This window comes from Anguilla anguilla, chromosome 17 (genome assembly GCF_013347855.1).
Source record: "Anguilla anguilla isolate fAngAng1 chromosome 17, fAngAng1.pri, whole genome shotgun sequence".
NCBI classification, from domain to species: domain Eukaryota; kingdom Metazoa; phylum Chordata; class Actinopteri; order Anguilliformes; family Anguillidae; genus Anguilla; species Anguilla anguilla.
Genome location: NC_049217.1, coordinates 24099301 through 24126861, shown reverse-complemented (window position 1 = coordinate 24126861; position 27561 = coordinate 24099301). Strand labels below are relative to the sequence as shown.

Here is a 27561-nt window from a genome sequence, read left to right as displayed (position 1 = left end):
TCCCGACTCCCCACACACCAAAGGATAGAGAGCAGAGAGGCAGTGTGGCTTCCTCCAGCGTTCCTTCCCACGGGCATCTCTCGCTGGACCCAGAGAACCCGCCCACATGCGGCTCTGCCACAGCAAACTCTACATGCAAAACCCAGCTTCTACCGAACCGCACCTCTGCAATATACATTCTTAATTCTCTGTAAAAAATATAGAAATCTTTAAATATGTTACATGCATAAAAGCAGACATCAAACATAGCCTCTCTTGTTTGTCCTGAGCACAGACTGCAGACCAAATTTTACTATGTTGACAAAATTACACGGATGAAACTTTTTAAAAAATGAAAAAATAAAATAAAATAAATTCCATTTATTTAGTATTTATCCTTGCTCGTGTCCTCTCAGCGAATACTGGCCCTAGGGTGCTGGTGGATTCTGGGAACAAACCTGTGTCCACCAACAGGACATGAGGTCATGACCAAAGATCCAGCACCTTGGCAAGATGGTACACAAGTTTCACCAGGCCACAGAGAAAACAGAAAAAGAAGTCCTAAAAGCGTCACCAAACCAAAGCATCTTTACCTCAATTCAGACCCAAATTAAAATTCTCAAACTAAAATGAGGATGGTAATGAGTTCAAGAGGCACGGTTTGCAGGAGGAAGAGAAAGACGAACGTGAAAACAAAGGAGGCATTGCATTAGAAGATCGTCGTCCTGAAAAGATGCAGAAAAATAGCAGCAGATCCAACTAATTTGATTTTATCCAAACACAAAGAAGTTTGATGTTAACTTAAAGATTTCCACTGATATAACGTTCAAACATTCAGCTTATTTAATCTTAAAATAATAATGGGAAGGTTATGGGAAATGAGTCATTTTAAGTAATCCTCCTCGCAACTGGACTGAATAAATTAAGTTTACACACATCCCCTCTCACATACGCATATTAATTGGAATTACTGAAGATATGTTTGATACAATGGATATGTAATCCATGAAATACATATTCATATCAACCTGAGCCTTTTTTGCATCTCAAGCATGAAGCACATGCACACAGCCAACCGTTAGCTACGCCGTTCCCTCAATAATGAAAAAGATCCAATTTGCAGCCTTAAGAATTTAGCCGATTAAATTTTAATTGTGTCTGTCCATTAACCGTGAAACAATGAATCTAAATACATTCTTCACAGGCGGAAGAGAGAAACGCAATTAAAACTCCATAAAATTTTCACGGTGATGAAAAGCAGATTCTTCACCTCAACTCTGCTTGCCTAAAAAAAAAAAAAAGTTGTTTTAACTTGAGCAGCGGTCTGAAGGCCTAGCTGGAGAACGGATTCACAGAGCAGCTTCCTGTTTGTGTCTGTCTGTCTCAGGTCCTGCGGTTTAGGTACCACGGGGAGATCTGCTCTGCACACTTTTTTTTTTTTTTTTTTTTTTTAAATATCCTGCCGTGTTTTTTTAAATTTCTGTACCATTTACTTGTACACGGTCAAACAAGTAAATTAATCCAAATCTATCCTCGGTGTCAAGACTATCCTTTCAATATAAATCTTCCAAATGTATGATTATTTGGATGTACAATTCACATAGAAAAATAAAACTGAATTCAACAAAACTATTACATGCATGGAATTCATCAACAGTAACAACAAAAAATGAAGTCCAAAACCCCTCTTTTCCACGTGTTAAACTTAACTGTATGGGCAACGCACACGTGCCTTACAGCATGTTTGGCAAAGGAACAAAATTACACTTTTAAAGAATTCAAGAAACAAACAGTCAAACAAACAAAAAAGAAAAGGTCGCCAGGCGCAAGCCTTTCAGTGGCCAAAAGCATTCCTGCAAAGCGTTCACCTGCAGCCGGGGCCCACAACAACCCTGAGGCTCCAAAAGCCTGCCTTAACTCAAAGTCACAGTTAGCAACTGTGGCCTCCGCAGTTTCAGCAAGGGTGTGTCACCATGGGTGGGGGGGGAAGGATGTGGTTAAACTGTAACACCACTCCCGGTTTGAAGTCGAGAACAGGTAACTGAGGGCGTCGCAGATTTCAGAAACCTTCTGACTTTCCTAACTTTTCACTCTTCGACTGTCGGGGGTAGTTTTTTGGAAAGGAGGTCACTTGGCCAGATGTTCCAGGTGTACGCAAGATTACCATTACCACAGGCAACTTCGCAGCTAGCAGGATTGCGGCCATGAAAGACTGTAACAGCCTGCTCCTGGTTGCTAGGTGGCGGCAGGCTGTTGACAGCTTGGTTGTACAGCACTGCCCTCGTTTGTGCACCCAAAACACTCCCATTTCATTCTCATTCTCACATTCAAAATTCGCGCTCCCCCTCATTCACCAAGACTTCACGAGCAACATGGCGCACGTTCGGTCAAACACAGCTTGACCCGCCGGCCTTTACGAAAGACTTAAAAGCTCAATTAACTAACGGTCACAATGTTCAGAAATGACAGAAGCAAGGATATCAGCAAGCCGAGATTTCATTTTTAACGTCGTCTGAGTATTTCTCGGAGAGAGTGGAAGTCTTGGGTGAATGAAGGAGATCGCGTTGCAGTACTTCCACTCAAAACGGGGACGCGTGACATGCCGCCATGACGACCGCAGTACAAGATGGCTGTGACGCCCTCGGTGAGCCGACTCATTCATGCCTAGTCGTTAAATGGTTGGATCAATGAACCGGCGCACTCAGGCCTTGTACTGTGGTAGCATTTTCCAGCACTCGTGGCAGATTGCCCGAGATTAGCCCGGATTAGCCCGGATCGAGCCGCCCGTGTGTCGGACTTGTCCGGTTCCGCTCGTTTCCCCCCCAGCAGAGAACCTCAGAGGAGGCCGCGGGCCGCGTGGAGACGTCACAGCGCCGTGGTCCGGACCGCAGGACCGCCCCCCCGGCCAAGTTCTGGTCCGATTGGGCAGACGGCAGCGCCAGCCTCTGGCAGGGCCCCTCGCCTTCGAGCGGAGAGCCACAGAGGACGACCCCCGTCTTAAAACATCCCACATGCCAACTGGGAGGAGACACAAAAGAAGTGCTGAAACCAGGTCAACCAACCAACCAATCAGTGAGTCCTGCATTCGTGGCTTGGTACTTCATGATTACGAGCAAGTCTGTAAGGGCTTGACAGTAATTCTAGCGTTCTAAGTGAGTGACGGTTAAAAAAGGCACTGTGCTTCGGATTTCTGCTTAGTCAAACTCTTTGGCGCAGTAAATCTGACGAAGCAAGCAAAGTGCTTAGCGCAGCAGAAATGTTTTTATGTGGTAACAGACAGCTTATCCCCGACCGTGCTGCAGCATCCCTTTCTAAAAGGTCTCTTTCCTCAGGGCTGGAACGCTCTGAGATTTAGGCATTCTCTCAGGATGCTCTCGTCAGTATCTCAGTATGTGACTCGCGCACGTGTGATCGCTGCCACCTTATTTACACTCGGCCTATCAGGACGTGCGCTCGGACTCACCTGGTTCTCTTGGTCAGTAGCGGTATCCCAGGCAACCCTTCTTCCCTCCTGGTGTGACAGACCACATGTTCTTCCGGTCCTGTATCTTCTGGAAAACATTAAAACTCCTCCTCCTCTCCTTCTTGTACTTTTTCACCTTCTTTACCTGTGCATACGCGCAGACAGACAGACATACGGAGAAGAGTAAAATCATTGGCGCGTGATTGGACTACGTTCGTTCACAGAGCAGTTCCGCCCACAGCGCAAAACTGAGTTTGACAGAAACGTTATTTTAGCGCTGCGCTGTGGATGCAGTGAAAACCTCCAGGGTTACCGCGGAGGTTGGACACGCCCCTCAGTGCGGGCGTCTGATTGGCTTCCCTCTCACCTTCCCGCTGTCGAAGTCCTCGTCCCATTCGTCGATCACGGTGTCCATTTTCGAGAGCCGCGCGTCGTCCGCCGCATCCCTGCTGATAGCAGAGACGTCCCCGTCCCAGCTGAGCACTGCACACGGACACACGCACACACGGGGGACAGGACGTCCCGTTACAACCCACACCCTGCCGTCCACAGCATCCAGCGAAGCTGGCTGTATAAACAGGTGTCATTTTACCACACTGCCTATAAGGCACCATAAGGCCCATATGGCCTAGAAGAAAGCAAAGGCACAGATTTGAGGTACTCTTATTATCACGCTAAAATTGCGTAAAATTATCGGGGAGTTCTGCAAGTCTAGTGAAGACAATTAACTCGGAAGCACCAGGCAAAACAGGAAAGAGAAAGGAGCTAGCCTATTCGCGTAGCCCTCAAAAGCCTGCATTTTTAACATGCCGTTAAAAGAATGTGACAGCGAACGCACGTCCCCGGTTTCTGCCCGCTCCCTTTGTGGAAACGCCACAACCTCACGGCCCGCACCACGCCACAGCTCCGCCAACGCCGACGTTCCGGAACGTTCCGCGCCCGCTCACCTTGCGTTCCGTACGCCGTGTCCGCGGAGTTCCTGAGGAGCTCCTCCACGACGCCGCCGGTCCGCGCGCCGTCCCAGCCCGTGGCAGCGGGGCGGGGGCCGCGTCCTCCCCCTTCCTCCGCAGCGGGGTCCGCCTGCAGGCGCCTATACCCGTCCCTCACCCGGCTGTCCCACACGAACACTGCGGCTACGGGGCGGGGCAGGAAGTTAGCGGCGGGGGCCCGCGCTATGCCAGAAACGTGGCCTGCACCACTCCAACCATTAGCATCATGCACTCAGCACGGCGAGAACCTATCAATTATTGAACAGCCCCAGCCTTGGAGTACAAAACACTGTCAGAACACACGCCGCCAACACAGTGACCAAGCATTGCTAATAGCAGCAATCAAACAATGAACACGTGGGAAACCTGTTCGAATGTCACATTCACCGTTGACTGACGGCTGAGTGGCATCAGTGGCAGAGGCTGCGGCATTGTGGCTACCTGAGCTGGAGACGGGGGCCTTCCCTGCCTCGACGGCGCCCCCCTGTGGCGGGAGGACTGCGCCTGCGTCCGTGTGCTCCCGATCGCTCGCTCTCTGGCCCTTCTCTCCGCATCTCTCCAAGTGTTCCTTCAGCCTCCTTTTCTTCTTCTTCTTCTTCTTCAGCTCTGTCCCAGTGTCTCCTCCCTCCATCCTGGAGCTGAAATGCAGAGGAAAAGGAAACAGCTTGACATTAATTACATGGAACCGTCCATTAAAAGACCAGGTTGTTTTGACTTGCACATGAACACAAACGCGACTTATATTTAACAACAAACTCAGCATTTATGCAGTCTGTAGTTCTCAGTTCACATACTTTACTCGTTCTGTAAAATCTACACCAAGGTTCTATCCCATCTTTGGCCCTTAATTTAGTGTGCTTCATTTCCTTGTGGGGGACGTGGGTAAGCCATTTCATTAAAATGGCGTTCCCTCCCAGCAAGTTTCCCTCAGAATAACGAAGTGAAACTAAATGCTCCAAAACTGAGCAAGATCAATACAGCCTGTAAGTAAATCCTCCCTGTGTATTATTTCACAGAAGAGGGCCTGTCTATCCAGACTGTTTCAGGTGCGGAGCCAAATGACAGACTGCCAGTCCCTAAGATCCAACAGCTCTTTAATTTAAGCTTCACTCTGTGCTTTTATTTTACTTAAAATAAATTTTTTTAGCTAGATGCTCTTATCAGGAGAAACTTACGATTGACATAAAATGCAGCTGGATAATTACAGAAGTAACTCAGGTTAAGTACCTTGCTCAAGGCCAAAAAGGCACAGCCATACCTTAACAAGCACCTGCAAACTAGGCAGTTACAGGCCCACTTCCCAAACCACTGCCCTACTGCTCGAAAAGGTCGAAAAGGTGCTCATATCTGGGACTGCTGAGCTGGAAGAATCCTTCTTGTGAAACACATACCCTTCTGGGGCAGGGTAAGAGACCGTTTCCTCTTCCTGTCTGTCCTTGCGTTTTCTCTTCTTCTTCCTGACCGCGTCTGCGGCTTGCTGTCCCGCGTTGGGAGTCTGCGTCTGTGTCTGCGTCTGCTCTGGCTGCGTCTGCGTCTGCTCCAGCTGTGTCTGCGCCCGTGCAGGTGCGGGGGAGATGGTCCAGGGCTCCCCCAGACACCAGTCCTCCTCCTGAGAGGGGTGGGGCGGGGCCGGAGGCTCCAGGTGCGACTGCGCCATCTCCCCGGGGCTCCTGGGACACTCCCCCTCCTCCTCCTCCTCCTCTCTCTTCCGCTTCTTTTTCTTCTTCTTCTTCTTCTTCTTTTTGCGGTCGGCCTCCGGCTGTCCCGCCTCCCGCTCGGGCTGCGCGGCGGCCGGCGGTGTCTCCGCCTCCATCTCCGAGTGGCGGCGCTTGTGTTTCTTCTTCTTCCTCTGCGGGGCGGGGCCGGCAGGCTCGGGGGCGGGGCCTCGCGTGAGAGAGGCCGGACTGGGGGTCTTCAGAGGGTGTGGGAGAAAGCCATTGGTCTGAGCAGAGAAGGTGGGCGGCGGCCTCGGCAGAGCAGAGGACAGGGGGGTGTGGGGGGGGTCTGCGCTGGGCTGGGGTGTGGGTGGCAATTGGGGTTTGGGCAAATGGAATGGAGCAGCCCTGAATCAAAGAGGCAGAGTAAAAAAAAAAGAGGAAACAGTCAAGCAACTCCGTGAGACACACACACACACACACTCACACACACAGTTTATTACGTTTCAGTCAAGTCACATACCAATGTAACATCAAAGGACATAAACAGTAGAGACACATGGTACATAATAAAGACATGGAAACATGTAGGCTCATTAGGGGTTTAGGAAGCTCACCCACACACACACACAATAAATGTGAATTGCAGCAACACGTGGGGACGTTTCACGGAAGAAGGAGCGGTTTCCGCTCGAAGGGGGGGTAGGGTGGGGGGGGCGCAGCGGCGACCGAGCACTCGCAGGGCCTACCTGTTAGCGCGCGCGGGAGGAGCGGAGATGAGGGGGTGGAGGTGTGCGGGATGCGTGGGGTCTCTGGACGGATGGCGTGCGGGGGGAAGCGGAGCCTCACTGCTGATCGGGCTCCAGCTGGGACTGGCCTGCAGTTATTGACATAAATAAAAACTTGGTGGTCTAAAGAAAAAAAATAAAACGCAGCCATGAACGTGTGAAAAAATGAGGGGTTTAAAAAAATAAAAAATAAAAAAAGGGCAAGGAAGGGGCGGGGATAAAACAAGAAACGGACAAGGAAAGGAACGGGGGAGGAGGAAAAAAAAAACAGAAGAGGGTATGGCAGAGAAGAATTAGAAATGGTTAGAAGAAAGGAATAGAAAATTGAAGAACAAAAGAAAAAGAAAAAGACTAAAAAACAAGCCAAGAGATTCAACACACAGCGCACACGTGTAGCTGTCGCTGGGTACCGTTTACACTGGACCCCAAAAACAGCACAACAAAAAACACATCTCAGGAATGCAGGAAATACTCATTAGCTGGGTGGCCTAATACCATATGGGAGACAGAACATTTCAGAAATGTAAGAGTAAAACAGACATTTGTACTGTCTATTGAATACCATTTTAAAATCACTAGGAACGTTGCAGTATCACTCTCTGAACATTTTTCCATTTTTCATTCCAATTAAGAATTACTTTAATAGTGAACGGACAATTATGGTCATTTATATAAATTTCATTGGTAAATACTGCAGCGTGCACCAAATTTGGCATTTCAGTAGCTACACTACTCTTCAACTTTTCCATCACTAAATCAGCCGCACCTGTGGAGGTTAGCAGTAAGTTTGCGTGTAACACACCTGGAACACTTCTGTGGCTTTGACAGAACTCGTTGGGCACAGTAAACATGTTCACACACTGTCTGAGGAACATTCTTGTCATGACATCATTTAACGCAAATGTGAATCTCGCCAGAATATTCCACAGCGTTCCTCAAAACGTTCCATGTTGGAGGTAAACTAGCTTGCTGTTGGTAATCTGCTATGCGAGTTTCTAACTGAATCAAGCAGTCCTGGTGAGAGTCAAGCCAAAATCTATGTAGGCTAGTGAGCAGCCCCGCAGAGGCTATGGAAGTGATCAGTCAGTAATCAGTCTGTGATGAACTTACACAGACCTTTGCTACACAAGTTAACCCACACCGCTGTCTTCATTAGTACCCCATTTTCGACCTTTGTGAAGGTCGTTGTGACACTCAGGCCCAAGCTACGTCAGCTAGCGCACGCCGGCCGCTTCGGATCCCCCCTCCCCGCCCCGCCCCGCCCCGCCCGCTCACCTTCTTAGCAGACAGGGCCAGTTTCTTAGCGGGCGGGGGCGACATGGTGCTGGTGGGTTCGGAGGTGACGTTGGTGAGGGCCTGGGGTTTTAACTTGACCGTTTTCTGGTCGTCTCCGGCCCTGTGCTCCAGGCCCTTGGACCCCTCGGCCGAGCGGCTGGGGGAGGCCGTCCCGTTCACGCCGCTCCTCTGGGCGGCCGGGTCGCCGGCAGGGGCGCTCCGGGGCCCCCCGCAGTCCTGGAGGGCACAGCGCAACCGCAAACTGAGACACAGCGTGACCCCCCCACCACCACCAAGCCCACATTCAGCCTTTAGCACACTCTTACACACACCACATTTACTAAAGCAATTCAGGGTACCTTGCACAAGGTCACCATGGCAGCACCACAGCCTTTGAGTTACAAGGCCAGGTCCCCAATCATTACATTACTCTAACGCCCTTGCCCCCCCCCCCCTCAGCAAGTTCCACGGAGGAGAACAGCCCCCCCTACCCCAGGCACTGCCAGAAGGGAAGCAGCAAACACCACTCAGTGTTCTATTCCATCCTCAAGTGAAAATGTACAACGCAGTTAAAATGGGACATGGAAAATCTATTGGCCCACACTGACAGTACAACACATGCGCTCCTGCTCCTGACCAGTAGGTGGCACCATTTCACAATCGGACAGGGTGAGGTTGATGAAAAGCAGGAAGGCAGGGCGTGATGAGAGTGGTAAATTTGGGGTGGGGCGGGGTGTTGCAGGGTGGGGCGGGGTCGGGGCAGGGCGGGGCCTGTACAGGGGTGGGTGTATGTCTGATCCCACGCGGCTGTAAGCTCCGTGCAGTATACAGACAGGGGGAGGCGCAGACACGCTACCTTGGAATCGGAGTTGTCTGCGGAGGACGAGTCGGACAGGGACTTCATTGAGGTAGATGCAGCCAGGCCCCTGACCTCCGACCCCGGCCTCCGCTCGCCGTCCGCCCTGCTCAGGCCGTTGGAGGGGGCGGGCGTGGCGCTGCGGCCCAGCGTCTGCGGCGACGGCTTCTTCAGCTTCTTGAAGGGTTCCTCGATCAGGGTGGGGCCCGGCGGCTTGGAGGGGGCGTGGCCCGAGGGTATGCCATTAGCCAGCTTGGGCAAGGGGCCGCCGCCGCCGCCTCGGGGCACAGGGACCCCGACCCCGCCATCCATGGACTGGATCTTCCGCAGCTGAGAGGGGTCCAGCTTCTGCACAGGAAACCAGGGAGGACAACAGGAAGACAAGCTCAGCTTCCAACTCCAGGCCTGTGAGACTCTCACAGGATTTAGAACACTCCAGAAAGATCAAACTCAATGATCGAAACTTACATTTGTACAATGCATTCATAAACAGTTGCATTCATAATCGGTTTTGCACATTTACGATCCAAAACACTCAGCGGAATGCACACCCGTCATCATAAAGGGTTTTATGTCACATGATTGTCAGTGAGGTTTCTCAACTGCCACCAGTGACAAAAACTTTACTTTTCTGCTTATAGATTTAATTTTTTATTCATATATATATTTTTTTTTTTTTAAGCCTGTGCAGGTGAAATGCGTACAGCAAAAACCCCATCATGCCCCATACCTTGGTAACCTGCGGCGACGACAGTGACCCGTTGAGGGTGGCCTTCTTCAGCTGTTCGGGGGTCATGGCGTTCCTCCCGGCGTGCAGCGCCCCCGCCTTGATCACCGGGCCGTCCGTGTTCTTCTTCGCTTCGGGGATTCTACGGCACCAGACAGAACAACGTGTCCCGAAGGCATTCCGGATGCTTCCCCCCGGGGCGAGGCATCGCAAGGGGCCTCCGCCCGCACACACAAAGCCACTCGGACTCAGGAGTTCGCCTCCTCATTACCTCAGGTAAAAGAGGACGTAGGCCTGCTGATTGAGGACCACTTTGATGTTACTGGAATGAACCATTGAGTCGTTCATCTGGTACCACTGCCCGTTGCTGGCCTGCAGAAGATCGATTGAGGGATCCAATGAGCTCTTGACCTTTCCATCAAGCCGGCATTTTTCCTTTTCATTTTCAAATGGGTTCACCTTAAATATTTCAGGACTTAAGGATTATTACTGTATGGCCGAAACAGTCAAGGTCTCGTGAACTTTGAAGATGGAAAACGCTGACTGTTCAGACTGCTTATTCTCAGACTGGACGCACACCTGCAGCCACTCTGAGCAATAAATATGAGTCACCAGCGCCCTTTGGCAGGGGATTCAAAGTACAAACCAGCAAGCTAGCCAATTAGTTAGCAGTAACAGCATTCTGACATTGCTAGACCTGACAACAGATGACATCATGGTGCTAAGCTAGCAACAAAGATGGATGTATTTAGGTTGCTGCACGTGAAATTTCAAAAATTTCTTACAAATTCTTTTTGATGGCACATCGAAAGGAATTTACTTTTTCCCCCATGACTACAAATTTCCATGACAGTGGAATATACCACTTTCCATGATGCAAGATTTAAGGCCTGTCGACACATTTTAAGAAACAATGCATTGTTTACTTCCCTATGTGACAAAACCCGGGAAAGTACTTTCTCTTACTATGAAACCAGCTAGCATCAAAACCCTGTCTCTAGGCAACAGCATCCTGTGCATCTCACCTTGACATAGCAGTAGTAGTGCCCGGCGTGACAGCTGTACCCAGAATGCACCAGGACAGCATACAGGCCGTACATGACTGGGTCCCCTGAGCTCTGAGACATGTAGGGCCGTATGTTCAGGAATTCTGGGTAACCCACATCCTGGAGGGAGAACACAGAGAAAATTCATTCTGACAGAGGGAAATTAAACCAAAGTCTGAAGTTCTGTTGGTCACAAATTCTCAACACCAAGAAAGAGCATGCCACTTTCACCATGACCGATCGTAAGGAAACACGCACAACCATAGAGAAGGACATGTGTAGCCAAATAATGCGCACTTCCTTATGACCAGTGAACCAGTGACTATTTTACACACTACAGCCACACAGTTCTACAGGAGAGAGCTAGCTCCTGTACGAGACAGGAGGTGCATCTTACTGACAGCTAGCAGCCTTAACTTCACTGGAGGGAACTAATGTAGCGGTAATCCTCAGAATCACCTTGGTGATCTTCCCGCCGCTGAAGTTAGCGAACCTCTTGAGCGACAGCGTCAGCACGTTGGAGGTGCGGTGGACGGTGAAGCGTTTGGTCGCCGGCACTTTCTTCTTACACCTGAAGACAAACGACGTAAAACGAGCAAATGAAAAAAAACCTTTACAGCGGGCGAGCCAGAGGCGGGACACGCACGGTGGTGTGGGAGGGGCCAGGCGACACGGACGGCTGCGTACGGGCTCGCGGATATCACAATGTGGACTGCCCCCCCACTGACACCGACAAAGCCTCCAAGCTTCCAAGCTTCCTTAAGGTTTCTGTAAGAAGCCTGAAGCTATCCTGACGGCGTTTACGAGAAACCCTCGAGCACGGAGAAGCACTCACTTAGCACACATGTACGCGTTCTCTCCACTCAGGACGTCCGGTTTGACGAACAGCTCCAGGGCCCGGACGATGTTCGCCGCTTGCTGAAAGAGAGGTGGATGGATGGATGGACAGACAGACAGTCAGTCAGTCAGTCAGCCAGCTCCACAGCAAACTGTGGGGGCCATGACTGCAACAAAATCTACAAAATCTTTCACTGAGATTTAATCTCAAGGAATGGCATATTTATTTAAATAAACACAGAATTCCACAAATCCTGTTCGAACAACTAATTTTTCGGCAAACTCAAGCAAAAAGCGTTAACTCATAATGGAGAAGCATGCCATGGCTTACCCTGATCTCCACAGCAATGTCCAGGTAAGGGTCATAGGTGTCCGATACGCTTTTACAAATGGAGCACTTCACTGCAGAGAAAAATCCATGTGCACAAAAAAAGTCATAAAGGCACACAAAGACAATGATTCATATGCAAAACACAGCTGCAAGCAGCAATCCCAGGGGCCAGGCAGCACAAACAATGACCACATGACCCATACGCGATAGAGAGAGACGTACAACAAAAAGGCCGCTGAACGTCTACGTAATAAAACGCGCATAATAATTCACGAGGAAAATGGGTCAGCTCGCACTTGCAATGTTCTTTAACCTACAACAGAAACGGTGCCCTTGCAACCAGTCAACGTGCAACTCGCTCAGCAGTTTCCTGACGTACAGTGCTGAAACTGCGCCAAGTTCGAACGAAACTGACAGAAATGTTACGCGTTAGCTGTTACGCTAAAAAGAGTGTCTAAACTAAAGGCACAGGACCAGGTAACTTCCCGCATGCAAATCTGAGGGAATTTCCTTTAACCAAGTCACCACTAGTGAGAAGATTTTTTTTTTTAAATGTTATAGGAGAAACTGAAAACACAAGAGTAAATGTTCTGGCTTGTAGCGGCCATGTCGTTTCACCGAACGTTTGGCAAATCCGGTGACTAACTATCTTTTGTCGAGTGGTTAAGTCACCTATGAGGCAGTAAAGAACTATCCACTGCTCTCTACTGACAGAAGCACGTCACTGTACCTCGTGACCTGAGATAACCCCCAAAGATCTGATGGACCAGTGTGGTGGCCTGGGTCTGCCTGTCCAACCTACAGGAGCAACAGAGAGACGATTAAGCCTTTTAATCTTACAGATTACAAAGCACTCGCTATGAAGTTGTGCACTTATGCCGTTAACCCTTATGCAAAGCCGCAGTTTCCCCCAATCAGACGACGTCAGCGGCACAAGACACAGCCGCGCTGCGCGTCCGCGCGCGCGGATCGGGGCGCGGGCGTCGCCGGCACCCGGGGCTTACTTGGGGTAGCCGTTCAGGCAGGCCTTCTGCATGGCGTCCACCGTGTAGCGCAGGAACTCGTGGGCGTCCTCCTGGCTCCCGAACCGGAAGTGGCGGGCGATCTCTGCGAAAACGGGGGGGGGGGGAAACTGGGTTACGCCACGTGACACCGTTAGCCGTTAGCGTTACCTAACGAGGGCCTCCTTAAACGCTGCGTGCGGTCAGGCGAGAGGAACGAAGCGGCTGACCCCACGACCGGCTCGGACCTGGTCCGCACCCGGGCACAAGCGCTTCAACCTCACGAGTTACATTCGGGATGTGCTCTGAACGAGCCGGGACCTGTCCTGAACCCGTCAGGGACCGTTCTGAACAGACTCAATCCTCACACAAACACCAGCAGGCCCACTCAGCCCTGTACAGAATGGGCCGGGAGCAAAGAGAATCTGGTTCTTTCAGAAGAAATGAGTAGCCAAGAACGTAAGAAAGCAAGGGTTTGAGAGCTAGAGAAAGAGACTAAAAAGGCAGACAGAGAGAGCAGCCTTTGAGCCTCAGTGACACTGCTGCCTTTGCTGGGGATTTGTGCCAGATATTCCCAGTCCGCAGTCTCAAGGAGAGAGAGGTCACTGCAGCAGCAGCAGGAGGAGGAGGAGGAGGAGGAGAGAGGGAGCGAGGGAGAGAGGGGGGAGAGGGAGAATATGAGGGAGAGAAGAAGAGGGAGAGTGAGGGGGGGGAGAGGGAGAGAGAGGAGAAAGAGCAAGGGAGAGAGAGAGAGAGAAAATGAGAAAGCAAGAGAGAAAGGGCGAGAGAAGAGAGCGAGGCCTGGGTAGGTGGGTGGGGGAGGGGCTCTCCCCCTTGGGCTGCACCACGTGAGCAGCCAGTCAGAGAGCGTCTCCTCTGTGTGCCGCCGTCGTCATGGATTCGCTGTGACGCATCCTGTGAGGGGAGGGGGTGACGTCACCCCCCCCTCCCCCACAGCGCCCGCCAGTGGAGAGCAGGCAGGACTCGTGTACTGCACCCAGGACCGCCGGCACTTCACACAAGGTCAATTTCAGGCAGAGCTAGTCCTTCCAGTGTCGACGTTTCACTGCTTTGGGAGTCACAGGTTGGGATTCATTTTAGGCTTTTGGCAGAGCGACTGCGTAGGACTCTTTTGGACGTCTATGGAGCCTTTGTTCTTACACGACAGGCTCTTTATCTGCTAGGGAATTAAAGGAATTGAAGCTGCACAGTTATTTTAGCGGCCGCCTACGTCAAAATCAGGGAAACCGGGATCACCGGGCGAGCACACGAGAGGACACCTACAGGAAGTGCCAGCATCGCAGCCGAGCGCTATCGTGCTAATCACACGCCAATTCATTCTACTCAGCATCATCTCCCGTCGCTTCTTCTTGTAATGTGTTTAAAACTGCTGCCTGCCTCACACTCGCATGCACACACACACACACACACACACAGGCGCACACACACGCACACATGCGCATGCACACACACACACACGCACATGCAGGCGCACGCACACACACGCACACATGCACACACACGCACACATGCGCATGCACACACACACACACACGCACATACAGGCGCACACACACACGCACACATGCGCATGCACACAAATGCACATGCACACGCACACGCACACCATAGGGAAGATGCTTACTCTTCAGATCTCTGATGAAGGACACGGGCTTAATGGCGTTCCCGGTGTTGGCGAAGGCCTGGACGATGTGGTTCTGCATCACGCAAATCATGCAGAACCCCGACTGGTGACCTGAGGAGGAGGAGGAGGAGGAGGAAACGCAGGCGTCAGACTGAGCCACAAACCGCCAACAGTCACCCGCGAACACAGGGGTGCACACAGCGAGGACTACAACATCCAAACAAAGCTCAACTAGCCTGGGCCTGGAGGCCAATGGCACGTCCTGTTACTACAAGGTGCAGTCACACCGGCCAATGGAAAAGGAGAAGTGGAAAATTCAGGTTCAAGAAAGTAAAAGTCCTCCCCAGTATTTTGCTCCAATTTGTTCCAATTACCTGGATTTACTAATCAGCACAATCCTTCAGCCAGCATTTAGAACTGATTAGTGAAATCAGCTGGCTGAGTTAATGGGTGGAAGAAACGCATAGCAGCACTCTCTGACTTTTGGACTTCCCACCTCTGTGGAGAAGGCCGGGGCAAAGGGGCGGGGCTGACTCACACGAGCGGCTGTGCTCCTTGGACAGCAGGTAGTTGGCGAGGGGCGGGGTGTAGGTGAGACACTGCACGGTGGAGTTCAGGAAGCAGGTGTTCCCCAGGTTGTGGAGGCCGGCCCCCACCCTGTAGACGCGCTCCCACCTCATGGAGAGCCGGTTAGCGGGAAACAGCATTTTCTGGGGGGCGGGGATTCCATCGCTCTGGCCCCCGCCTGCGCTCTCCGACACTGGGGAGAGGGGCAGGGCGGCACAGCCATGTTAGCTACACTCCGCATCACTGCGCCGAGCGTCAAGGCATTCACAGCAAAGCACACTGGCTTCACACACACAGGCAAAAACAGTTCGTTAAATAACAGCCGATTACACACCTTACGATCCTTGTCCAATGCACTATTGACTTTATTTGACCTTCCCTGACACAGATAAATAATATTTCATTATCTACCCTCTTAAATCATATCCTTGGACATTTAACATAAACTTTTCTACAGCAACTTGGTGAACGCTACGTTGCTTCAAGAATAATGCCAAATCATTCCATGTTAAGGGTCAAAAATAGTAAATATCTCTCTGTATAACAGCACCCAGTAAAAAGATGCATGTGCATGTACATGCAATGGGCTGCTGACAGGTGGCAGGTTTTGAGATTTGAACCCGCAACCACACCTACCCTGCCTCTTGATGTGGACGGTGTCGGCGGGCCTCGGCCCCGCGGCGCTCTCGCTCCTGGGGTTGAGGATGACGTACTTGCTCTTCAGGCTCTCCAGCTGGTAGGAGAAGCCCCTGCTCGCCGGCTCAAACTCGATCTTCTGCAGGAGCACCTTCTTGGCGGACGAGGCCAGCAGCTTGTTGAGGTCGCCCTCGTCGGGCGAGTCCCTCCGGCCAGGCTTCAGGGCCTCTTTCAGCTTGTCCACTATGGGCATCGTGCATCACTGCGGACCAGAGCGGGGCACAACACACGGGAGCGGGTCAATCAAGGCCGGGCCCCGCCTGAACGTCTCCACCGGAGCACGGACACAGCACCGGAGCACGGACACAGCACCTGAGCACGGACACAGCACAGGAGCACGGACACAGCACCTGAGCACGGACACAGCACCGGAGCACAGACACAGCACTGGTGCACGGACACACCACCTGAGCACAGACACAGCACCTGAGCACAGACACAGCACCTGAGCACAGACACAGCACCTGAGCACAGACACAGCACTGGTGCACGGACACGGCACTGGAGCACGGACACAGCACTGGAGCACGGACACAGCACCTGACCAGCTCGACTGTGCTTTACTCAGACCTGTTCACGCGCACATCTCTCTGTACCCAGGCTGCTGGGGCGGAAGTGCCCCCTCTCATTGGAGAGAAGGCGAGGGCGTGGAAGCCGCAGCCTGGCGTGCGTCAGCCATTCAAGGAGACCTTAATGACTTTGTGGGTTATTCTCAGACCGACGCCGCGTCAGCGGCTGCCCGGGTTGCGCAGGGGGCCGGACGGGGCAGAGACAGCCGCGCAGGGGGCCGGACGGGGCAGAGACAGCCGCAGGGACAGAGATTCAACCCTATCCACCCCCCCCCCCTCCCCGGGCCCCGCAAAACCCCGCCGTCGCTCCCACACGCTCGCAAGGAGGAAGGCACCATTCACAAACACCCCCCTCCCGTTGACCTTGTAGTGTCTGGCAGACGCAAGTACGCGGCCAACGGCGGCATCTGCGTTTGTCTGAACCTGCGGAGAGGAAAGTGGCGGCGGGCCAATAGGGCGGGAGCGCGGTCGCGAGGGGGCTGGCTTACGGGACGGGCCGCGGAGAGCGCCGGTAAGAGGCGATTATGTCATCGGCACGCAGCCGCCAGAGCAGGGCGAGCGAGCCGCATTTACAGTACGCCTCAGCAGCCGAGGGGGCGGAGCTTCGGTACCCTCAGCTGCATGTCTGCAGCGGTGACACAGCCGCCGCTGGCTTTCACCCCAACCAATCATCACTCCCTACAGAAGCAGTCAATGAATCAGTGAGGCCCTCAGACACACACCCGAGCACCCGCGCGCACGCGCACACACACACACACCCGTGCGCACTCACACACACACCACACACACACACCCGTGCGCACTCACACACACAAACCACACCACACACACACACGTGCCTGCCTGCACGCACGCACGCACACACAGACACACACACACACACACACACACACACACACAGAGCAGAGGGGCGGAACATAACAGGCTTGCTCATCACAGCCAGCGCTGTATTAAGAGGTGGGGGCCACATGCATCTTACTCACAAGGGCAAGCCAACCTTCAAGGGGAAAAACGGATATGATTTACAATGACAATGGCTGAGCCGGTGGGGGGGGGCACAGACAGCCACAATGATGTAACAAGAAACAGCAAGGGGGATGGTAGCTTGGCAACAAACTCCACCCCCCCCCCCCCCCCCCCCCACAGACACACACGCTTCTGAAAGAATTTTCGATCAGCTTCTCATCCTCAAATCCCATACCACACACACAACGACCGCCTTTGCCTCACGCAGGAAACGCGACTTGCAGTTCGACAACAACCTTCTCCTCCCACCGATAAATCAAGATGAACTCCGGACTCGCGCGCGGTTGCAAGGAGACAGAATATCACAGACTGCATTTAGTTTCACTTCTGTCCAGCGCAGCAAAATGTTGTCAGAGTAAAATCTGACAAATCTGGCGCACTTGTATGACACAGTGTGGTCTAAACTGAAGGGATAAATGCCCAGTCACTCGCTTTCAGCTCTGAGATGACTTCCTTTTTACCTTCAGGGAAGTTGTGTAAAAAAAAAACTAATTAAGGCCGTCACCAAATTCAGCTTTAGTGGGCTTTGCACACACAAATCATTCGAAAGTCAAAATTAGGCGTGCGCACCGTGGAAATTCTGGGAAGCCAGTATCAGTAACTGATATTTGGCCGGCCACAGCGGGCCAATGCCAATCACAGCCCTTTCACATTACATTACTACAGTAACCACCACGTTCCCACATTCACTGGAAGAGTAGATAAGCGTGGAGAAAATGTAACAAATTTTAATTATAAAACAGCATACATTTCAACTTACTAAGCTACTTGACGACTGAGCAGAGAGCTGGAGTCTAGAGAGTTACCGTGTCTTGACATAGCTCTGCTTGTGAGTTTTCCTAGTAATTATGGTAAATTAAAAATGAATAATAATAGAAGTTCAGATGACTGTGATTAGGCTGCTTTCTGAGCCTTAAATTCTCTTCATCTGCATCACCAGCGGAGCATCAGATGTGCTCTCTCTCTGGCACGTGCCTTCAGTCGGTACAACAGCAATACAACCATGACACTATCCCGCACCTCCAGAAATAAATCACACCCAGCCTCCCCCTCGACGGAACGCTGAAGGCAGCTGAACTCTGGGAATGTGCCGTCGAGCTCCAGTTTGAAAACGGCAGATTGGCGTGAGTGGGCAGTCCGATCAGGAAACTACAGTCAACACAGACAGAAAGTGAAAGACTGAGCCCGACGGAGTCCGGTGCAGTGTCATCTGAAGGGGTTTCTAGTTTTCACCGACAGACCAATGAAGCGGCTGTCGGTAGGCGAATCGCGCCAAACGCTTACGCGAGCTGGGCGGCACGAAGCCCGCGGCCCTGGGACTGGTAAGCACGCCAGCCTTCGCCGACACACCGGTCCTCCCCGCTATCCGTAAAGAGGCAGACACTCTCAGTGCCTGCACCCGAGTGCGTGTGCGTGCGTGCGTGCATGTCTGTGTGTCTGTGTGTACGTATGCGTGTGTGTGTGTCTGTGTGTCCGTGTGTATACAGACATGCCCATTGCGTAACGCTGGCCTCGCTGGCGGGGATGAGCCGGAGCGCGACCCTGGTGACGTCACTGCAGTGACTCATGAGTGGGAGGGGTCTGCGGGTGAGGCGTGAGCCGCTCGCCAGGCAACCCGGTGCCGGGGAAATTTCCGGTACAAAACCGCGCCGGTAATCTAACGTCCCGTGCCAGGGCCCCCGTGAGGGACGGGCGCGGCGCCGCTGTGGCGTCCCACGGACCCCGGGCCGGGACGAGCGGAGCGGAGCGGGACGGCCGCCGCGGGACCAGGGGGAGAGCGGAGCGCACGCCGCAGCAAAGCCGGTTTTCGGGGATTATCCCGCTCTCGGCTGCAAAGACAAGCTCGTTAAATGGGGTTTAAAAAGCACGCACTCCCAGCCGCGGGGCCTCCCGGTAAACAAGCGCGCGCGCGCACCGCGGCGTTGCGCAACCCGAGGGAGGGCCGCGGCCGGGGGCTGGACCGCACCAAAAAACACCTCGGCAGGCTCGCAGGGCTCTTCCCCCCCCCCCCCCTTTACTTTTACCCCCCTGCAGAGGACAGATCGTTACCTCACACCGAAATAACACGGGAAGGAGAAATGGTTTAATCTGCTTGTGTGAAAGCACGGTGATGAAGCGCCATACAGTAACAGCTGCACTTGCACTGTCGACAGCCACAAATACATGCTTCTGACAGCAACAAAGAGAGCAACCAGGTGAATTTGGCAAGAGGTACATTACTAAATGAATTTCATACATCACGCTTACTCATTTAGCAGACATGCTTACACAGGGTGACTAACAAAGCCATTTAATGCAATACAGAATAAACCTGCAAACAAACCAGGGTGACAATACACAGCCTATGCTTACGTGAATCCATCTGTCTATCCATCTAACAATCACAGGGCAGCACGTCTGCTGACAAGAAAAACATCTGAACTGGCTTGCAGGACTGTTTCACACATTTATTTTGCATAAATTTTCTGCACTATGAATTTTATAGCCTCAGGGAATCATGGGATTTATGGGTAAAAGGTACAAAAGGTATCCGATGACTGCATTCTGCAATGCACAGTGGGAAAAACTGGAATCCAGGGGACGTGTTGAGCACAAACAATGATAAGGGACCAATAGGGTGGTTCCTCCACTGCCAAATTCAGCCAATCATTGCCCGACAGCTACCAGCACAATTAAAAACCAGCGGCTGAGTGTAATTCAGACCAGTAGATTAGGGATGATTCTGAATTCATAAAATCACAATGTCATGAATTCAAATTCATCATGGTCAGGGCTCCCTAGAGAAAAAAACCCATTCTTATCTTAATGGATCTCAATCTCAATTAAACTCATCTTGGTACATTAAGGACTAATACATTTTTTATTTAGTTTAGATTTTTAAAAAGAAACAGCACATCAATATCCGGAAATATATAAAAACATTTCCGCGATCTGGATTAGCATGGAACTTCTTAAACCCTGATGAGGATGAGACTCTTTGTTTTCAACTTTGTTCGCTTTTTCAAGTTGGCTCATGCAGCTAGACAGCATGCATACTGTATCATTTAAGTTCCCGATTTAAATAGCCTAAATGCAGGTGAATTACCAAGCTAGCGAAACTATATACAGTAACAGCACTTCCCATAGAGGGGAAGACATCTTTATGGGAGAACAGAAATTCAATACAAAAGCTCCCCAACCTCAGGCATCTAGCTGCCTAACATAACTAGCTAGCTAAAAGTAACGTCACTTACAGGTCTAACACAAAACAAGCCTCAGCTTTTCGTCTCCTTGGCGATCTTCAGCTGACGCCACCAAGGAAAAGCAATTCCAAGGTTGACTCCAGTTTTTGAGCGAGTCCCGTCAGCTTGTCTTTTTGCCTGGCTCCTTAGCATCCATCATCGTAGCAGATAAAAAGCAACACTTCCGGAATCTGATCCCAGGCTCCGTAAATGGCAAATGGACTGCATTTATATAGCGCTTTTATCCAAAGTGCTTTACAATTGATGCCTCTCATTCACCCATTCACACACACACTCACACACCAATGGTGAAAGGCTGCCATGCAAGGTACCAATCAGCTTGTTGGGAGCAATTAGGGGTTAGGTGTCTTGCTCAGGGACACTTCACACGCCCAGGGATCGAACCGGCAACCCTCCGACTGCCAGACAACCGCTCTTACCTCCTGAGCTATGTCACCCCCGTACCTATGTCGCTCTGTATCCATGCCCACCCCTCCCCACACAGAAAATGCCCAGAAATGTCCCAAATACAGGTAAAAGGTGCTGGAATTTGGCTAAAACTAAGTAAAGACAGATTGCCAGTGCATCATAGATATGTCTTAGCATGGTTATTTTATGATATTTTCCAAGTAAAAAACCCCTGCATAGTTTGCCTTTGAATCACTCGGTTTCATTGCTCAGCTTTTGGCTAAACCACGCGACCGCGCGATTCATCACAGCGCGGCAGTATGAACGATTCTACTAAAATGACCTGGGGACGCGACACATCACGCGTGAAAACCATGTCCCAGCACCGAAGCGCACTCACTGCATCTTCAGCGTTTTCACACGACGTCACCCAGCAGTTTCCAACACCCCCGCCCCACCCCCGTCCCCACCCCCACCCAGGACGGCCCCATTTGACACTCTCCTTTACGTACCAGCTGTGCTCACAAACGATTAAGACTGAATACGCTGTTAACTGAACACAGATCAATGCAGCGTCAAAGTTAGGCCTGCTTACACACAGAAAAAGGATGATCTAACGTGAATATTTTTGAAGCACCATTTTGTGGTAGCATTCAGGCGGCAGCTCATATCGAAACTTTCATCAACTTTCACTCATGCACCTACAAGCTCTTTTTTTTTTTTTTTTTTTAAAGTAGAACCATGGCTTGGCCTAAAATTTAGTCTTTTGTTCTTACTAAATACATAATTCTAAATAAGTGAAACACTGTGTTGACGAGGGGCCAAATAATAAACATTATAAAATAATTATCATTAGCTACACCTTTTATCACCTATAAGCATACTTACAAACATGACCTTAAACACTGCGCATTTACCTTTAAGAAAAAATCAACAGATGTCAAATACAGATATGGATGCAATTAATATAGGCTAGACCTCACCAACCTAATTACCTAAGAACTTTGATGGAAGACAGCATTGTACATGCACCATTCTGCTACAATGCCTCCCTGGACCATGTTTAATTACAACCAAGCCATATGGATGACCTGGAAACCGCTGGGCACCAGAAGAAATCAAAGAGAAAAATCTGACAAAAAGAGGCCATGCGATAAAAATCAAAGTGGAAATGAACGAACAATCTTTTTTATGGAGGATGCTAATCGTCAACTTACATTGTCCTGCATCATTCACCTTCTGCAATTCCACTGAAATTACTCTCTTACACAAATTAAAGGGCAACATTACATTAAGCTATGGGACAGATAAACCTGCACGCTTTCCAAATGGGCTGAAGGCAAGCTTTAGTTAGACGCCCTACAGTCCTATCAATACGCTCACTAAGTTTAACCAAATATCAGATTATCACAGAAACATATTATGCTCTTGCCAGATATCAACAGCTTCATCTCTGTTGTCACTTAATTAAGCAAGTGTTAAAACGGGTATTTATTCAGCTAAAAATAAATAAATAAAAATAAATTAGGGAAAAATTAACACTAACTGTTAAAGCAGCTAATTCCGTCTTAAGTGATGACAAAACTAAAAAAAAAATTGAGGACACAATGCACTTGGTGTGGACTGCCTCATATAAACACTTCAATTTCAATATGTATGCATGCAACGTTATAGCCTACCTACGTTAAAATGTACAAAGGAAAACCAAAACCTAAATGCTACAACCATATCCCACTGTAGTAGCTACGCAGTCAGGCGCTAGTGTCGGACCAGCTAGTGTCGGACGTGAAAGCGAAAAACGGCAAACCAGTTACCCAGAAACACGACTTCAGCGAGTGAAACACCATGTTCACGTGTAACGATGGTCGCTGGCTGCACAACACATGTAGCAAGTTACACTGGCTAAATTAGTGACGAGCTGACTTAGTCTAACTGGTTTTTTGCTAACTTGGCGCTCTGAAAACGACACGGGTCGAATATTTTACAAACCACACAAGGTGATCACCCCCGAGTCCAAAATGAAATAGTAAAACGTTCGCTTAGCTAGATAGACCAGTAGTTTGACGACAGTTAGCTCGCTAGTTATAGCGATTACGAAAGCCATAAAATTGTCGATTTTCCGGAGAATTCGATTGCATTCAAACGACATTGTGACCACGACTTAGTCGAGCCTTAACAAGCACATAGCTACACTCTCGAACTGACCCCCGCTAGCTTGTCGTAGAAATCTCATACTGATAAGACCTTAGATCTTTATTTCTAACAAGCCGAGTTAGCAAGATATTTTCAAACAGCCAATCCTAATCATTAACTTGCTACGTAGTTGGTTAAATGACAACAAATTAATGTTAGTAGCCTACCTAACGTTACAGCACCATACATAACTACGTATTCTGGTCGATTTGCGAACTGTCCTCAACAGTGAAAAGAACCACCATGTCACCACGCTAGCTACAGAACCACAATGTGGTCAGACGGCTAGCCAGCTAGCTTGCAAGCTAGGATACATATACAATTGGTAGTTTTAAAAGAGCAACGCAGCGAGATCACGAACATTTTAATCAAACCGTAACTTTAGCATCAGTCATAATTTAACATTAATGTACGCAGCTATAGAATCCGATTGGTCCGTACTGTTGAGCAGGTAGCTATCATTGCTCGGTCGCTACGACAGAGGGAACAGCTAGCTCGCTCCTCATGCAGCAATGTGTATTCCCCCACCCTATCCGCCCGACAAAAATAAAGAAAAACGTTGTAACATAGCATCACTTCTCGACAGTATCAACATGTAAGTAACTATAGCCTAACAAATTCAGTCTTTACCTTTCTTATCTTCCAAGCACGATGTCCTCTTAAATTGAACACCACCTCTTGCCTTGCTACAGTTGCTACCTGGATTTTGTTACATTCTATCCTCCATGCTGCAATGTGAGAGGGCGGAGCAAAGATAACTGACAGTGCTGTACGCCTATAATATGGCAGGTAGGTAGAAAATGACTCCTTTAAGTCGTGGCACTTCCATCCAGTCCGAAGGGACAGGAGGCGGGTACGCTGGCAACTTTCCTGAGGAATCCATTTTAAACTAGATTGTTTACGAGTCTTTAGTGATTCTACACCCTGTCAGTCTTGTCCTGGCTATAATCGGGTTACAGCCAGCACACCTTTTTTCAAAGGCCTGTGATATTAGCAGTATTTAAGGCTATTTCATAGACAATTAAGCCAGTCAACACATTGGCAGAACTATATCCCTTCTTATGTAATAAGCTTGAGTGATAGTGATAAGCAAGACTGTACTGTACTGATAAATTCCTTATCATGGTTTCAGAATTATTCTTTAGATTTGCTTAAATCACATTACATTATTTTTTCACTTTGCACACATCCTTATCCAAAATGAGTTAAACAGAGCATATTTTGTTTTCATACTATTCATTTAAATACAGCTGGTTGTTTTTCATATCAGGGCATGCGAACACAAAGTGTACAACTGATCTCAGTGTCAATCCTTGCCCTCTGGGAAAAACTGCAACCCAGCTACACTTGAAACTGTCAAGAAACAGCTCAAAATGGTAGGACCAATCTGCAAGATACACATTTTGTTTATCTTGCAGATAGGTCCTACCAGATCACCTGGATGGGGTCTGTCTCTGCACCTCACCCCCTTGTTACAGGAGTCTCACAGGGATCTGTACTGGGGCCTTTGCTGTTGTCTATATACACCACATCTCTCGGTTCAGTCATTAATCTACACCTCTTCTCTTATCAGTGTTACGCAGACGATACACAACTCTTCTTCTCTTTCCCTCCCTCTGCCTTACAGGTTAATGAGAGAATATTTTCCTGCCTGGCAGACATCTCAACTTGGATGGCCAGGCATCATCTGAAACTCAACCTCAACAAGACTGAGCTGCTGTTCATCAACCTCCCTACTACAGGAGCTCTCAGTCACTGTTGATGGCACCACAGTGACTGCCTCTCACTTTGCAAAGAGCCTGGGGCTTGTCCTGGATGACCAGTTAGACCTCAAGGAGCACATTAAGGCAACATCACGGTCCTGCAGATTCCTCCTGTACAACACCAGGAGGATTTGACTATACCTGACCACGTACTCCCCCCAGCTACTTGTCCAGGGTATGGTGACCTCCCGTCTTGATCGCTGCAACACCCTCCTTGCAAGCCTGCCAGCCTGTGCCATACGGCCACTAAAGATGATTTAGAAAGCTGCTGCCCGACTTGTCTTCAACCTTCTTAAGTTCTCTCGAGTCACTCCCCTGTTGAGGTCACTCCACTGGCTACTGGTCACTGCCAGGGTCAGGTCCTGACCGTCGCCTTCACTGCTGCCAACAGGACAGCTCCCGCCTACTTACAGGACATGGTTCAATCCTACATGCCTGCTCGACCAGTCCACTCTGCTGCAACAGGGCGACTTGCACCCCCTGCCATCTGGGTGAATGATTCTTGCCCGTCCCTACCATGGAGCTCCTCCACCCTAGCTCCCCAGTGGTGGCACAAACTCCCTGTCTCTATGAACCACTCACTCATTGCCCTGCCCATCTTCCGCTGTAGTCTGAAGAGGCATCTCTTCAGACTATACCTGGACTATCTATCACCACTCCGCAGGGCACTCCCAATCTAGGATCACTCTAATCACTTGTATCCTTCAACTTTGTTCCTGTAGCACTTTCATGTTACACATGTGTACCTCCTGTACCACTTTCATGTTAGATGTGCCTCCAACCAGCAGTTATATTGCACTTGTATCGTTGTCTTGATGTTGTAGCTTGTTGTCATGCCTCCTAGTTTGACTTAACACTAGTCTCTGACCAGCCTATGCTTACTGTGAGAACTGGACTTCATGTGTTCATGGCTATGAATAACTGTTACATAATGAGTATCGTACCTTATCTGATCTGTGTGTTTGTAGTTGTTCCAATGACCTTCGGTATGCACTTACAGTATGTCGCTTTGCATGAAAGCGTTTGCCAAATAAATGTAATGTAAATGTAAATGAATGAGGCCACTGTGCTTTTCCCAGCATTTGAACTTCTGGATATTGCCGCTGCTGTATCTTCTGTTTACTACTAAAACATTGGGGCGTTTTCTGATGTTTGTCAAATTGGACTGTTTACAACAATGCCATTTCTAACGGTGCCGCTAATATGGTTGCTTGGGGAATCGGATGTATTTTGCTGGAATAAATCACGTGCCTTACTACCCCAGATTCACTGCGGATTTGTAATCCTGTAGGCGCACAATACACGATGCACGCGCGCTACACCACATTAAGAAAACACTGCAACAAACCTTAAATGTATGGAGATGTAGCATCCACAAGGACGGACACGGAGCGGCAGCCACGGCGGTTAGTGCACCGAGGGCAGGCAAGCAGGCATATATTACACTACCAAGGCTGTCATTTAAGAAACGTGTTATTCATTCAAATCCATTAAACAGTTTAACATATAACATTCCAGCCAGTGTTGCACTTTAATTATGGCGTCTTCCACATTCATCGGATGTTTTAGCTAACAACATCGCTCTAGGATCAACTGTTCTGCGTATCTGTTATGATAAAACATTTTGCTTATGTTCTACGCATACATTGTCACAATAGCTGCAGTCCTAATATAGGTTTAAAGATATGGGATACAACATCTAACGAATGTGATGTGTTTGTTTGGCTCCCTATCTAAGCAAGCGGGTAGGTAGAGTTTGTTCGCTGGCTACTGTATCTATTCTTTTGAAATCGCAGTGACGTCATTAGCTACAGAGACGGTTTATTGCTACAACATCGTAGCTACGTAAACGAGCGAACAATTATGTCGAGCATTTAAACGCATCCATAAAAGTTTGCAAACAAAAAAAGAGTTACAACAATCAGTCTGGCTTACAAGTGCCAAAATAGCCTATTTTTAATTCTATATTTGTTGGTGAAAATGGCTAATTTGTCAGTCTTACCTAAAAGCGTAGGTAGTTACACAGGGACCTGTGGGGTTCTGTTAAAACATAACGTCCGCACAAGTTTAATTAACGTTACGAGGGAGCTACAACAGAATGGACACAAACGACCTCTCCGCTCAACAATCTTGCCCTGCGAGCCACCGTCCGAGGATCAGGAAACGCACAGACTGACCACGTGTACATGCAGCACGTGTGCAGAGTCACGGGGTCAGTCTTCAGGCCGCTATTAAACGAGAAAAGTCATCCATACTACATAAAGTAATTGGCGGGATGGCATACCTGCCATCCCAATTCATATTAACGATCAATGAAGCGAGACAAACCCCGCGATGTAATTAAGTGTTATAATCAGCTGCGACAAAGCATTTGTTTACTTTTATGGTCGTGCACGGATTTCCGAAATCAAATATGCAGTTCATATCAATGCCACTAGGCGTCTCTATCAGAACGACAAATGCTCTTTTTGGACCGACGGATTTTCGAGACCACATTACTGATTCCTCCTTGTGGCACCGGAACAT

General features: G+C 49.7%; 1 protein-coding gene across 2 annotated transcripts; it reads right to left on the bottom strand.

Moving 5' to 3' along the window:
* Nucleotides 1–1408: 1408 nt before the first annotated feature.
* Nucleotides 1409–27187, bottom strand: usp36 (ubiquitin specific peptidase 36). 2 transcript variants are annotated; one of them, XM_035398357.1, is made up of 21 exons: nucleotides 27038–27187; nucleotides 15796–16057; nucleotides 15131–15352; nucleotides 14593–14703; nucleotides 12951–13053; nucleotides 12677–12744; nucleotides 11947–12017; nucleotides 11614–11696; nucleotides 11238–11349; nucleotides 10758–10898; nucleotides 10004–10104; nucleotides 9736–9874; nucleotides 9006–9353; nucleotides 8150–8386; nucleotides 6836–6963; nucleotides 5823–6494; nucleotides 4873–5069; nucleotides 4390–4575; nucleotides 3810–3925; nucleotides 3443–3587; nucleotides 1409–2997 (listed from the first exon to the last, which is right to left on the bottom strand). In XM_035398357.1, exons 2-20 carry the CDS (start codon nucleotides 16046–16048, stop codon nucleotides 3456–3458), a joined length of 3420 nt encoding a protein of 1139 aa, XP_035254248.1. In that variant the 5' UTR covers nucleotides 16049–16057; nucleotides 27038–27187; the 3' UTR covers nucleotides 1409–2997; nucleotides 3443–3455. The 2 variants fall into 2 exon arrangements, with proteins under 2 accessions (XP_035254248.1, XP_035254247.1); XM_035398356.1 differs by lacking the exon at nucleotides 27038–27187 and adding an exon at nucleotides 23903–24055.
* Nucleotides 27188–27561: the final 374 nt, after the last annotated feature.

Coding starts and splice junctions, on each gene's coding strand:
- usp36 (XM_035398357.1), bottom strand. CDS start 16,048: ATGCCCATAGTGGACAAGCTGAAAGAGGCCCTGAAGCCTGGCCGGAGG. Junction 15,353..15,795: donor CGTCCACATCAAGAGGCAGG/GTAGGTGTGGTT, acceptor CCCTCTCCCCAG/TGTCGGAGAGCGCAGGCGGG. Junction 11,697..11,946: donor ACATTGCTGTGGAGATCAGG/GTAAGCCATGGC, acceptor CCTCTCTTTCAG/CAAGCGGCGAACATCGTCCG.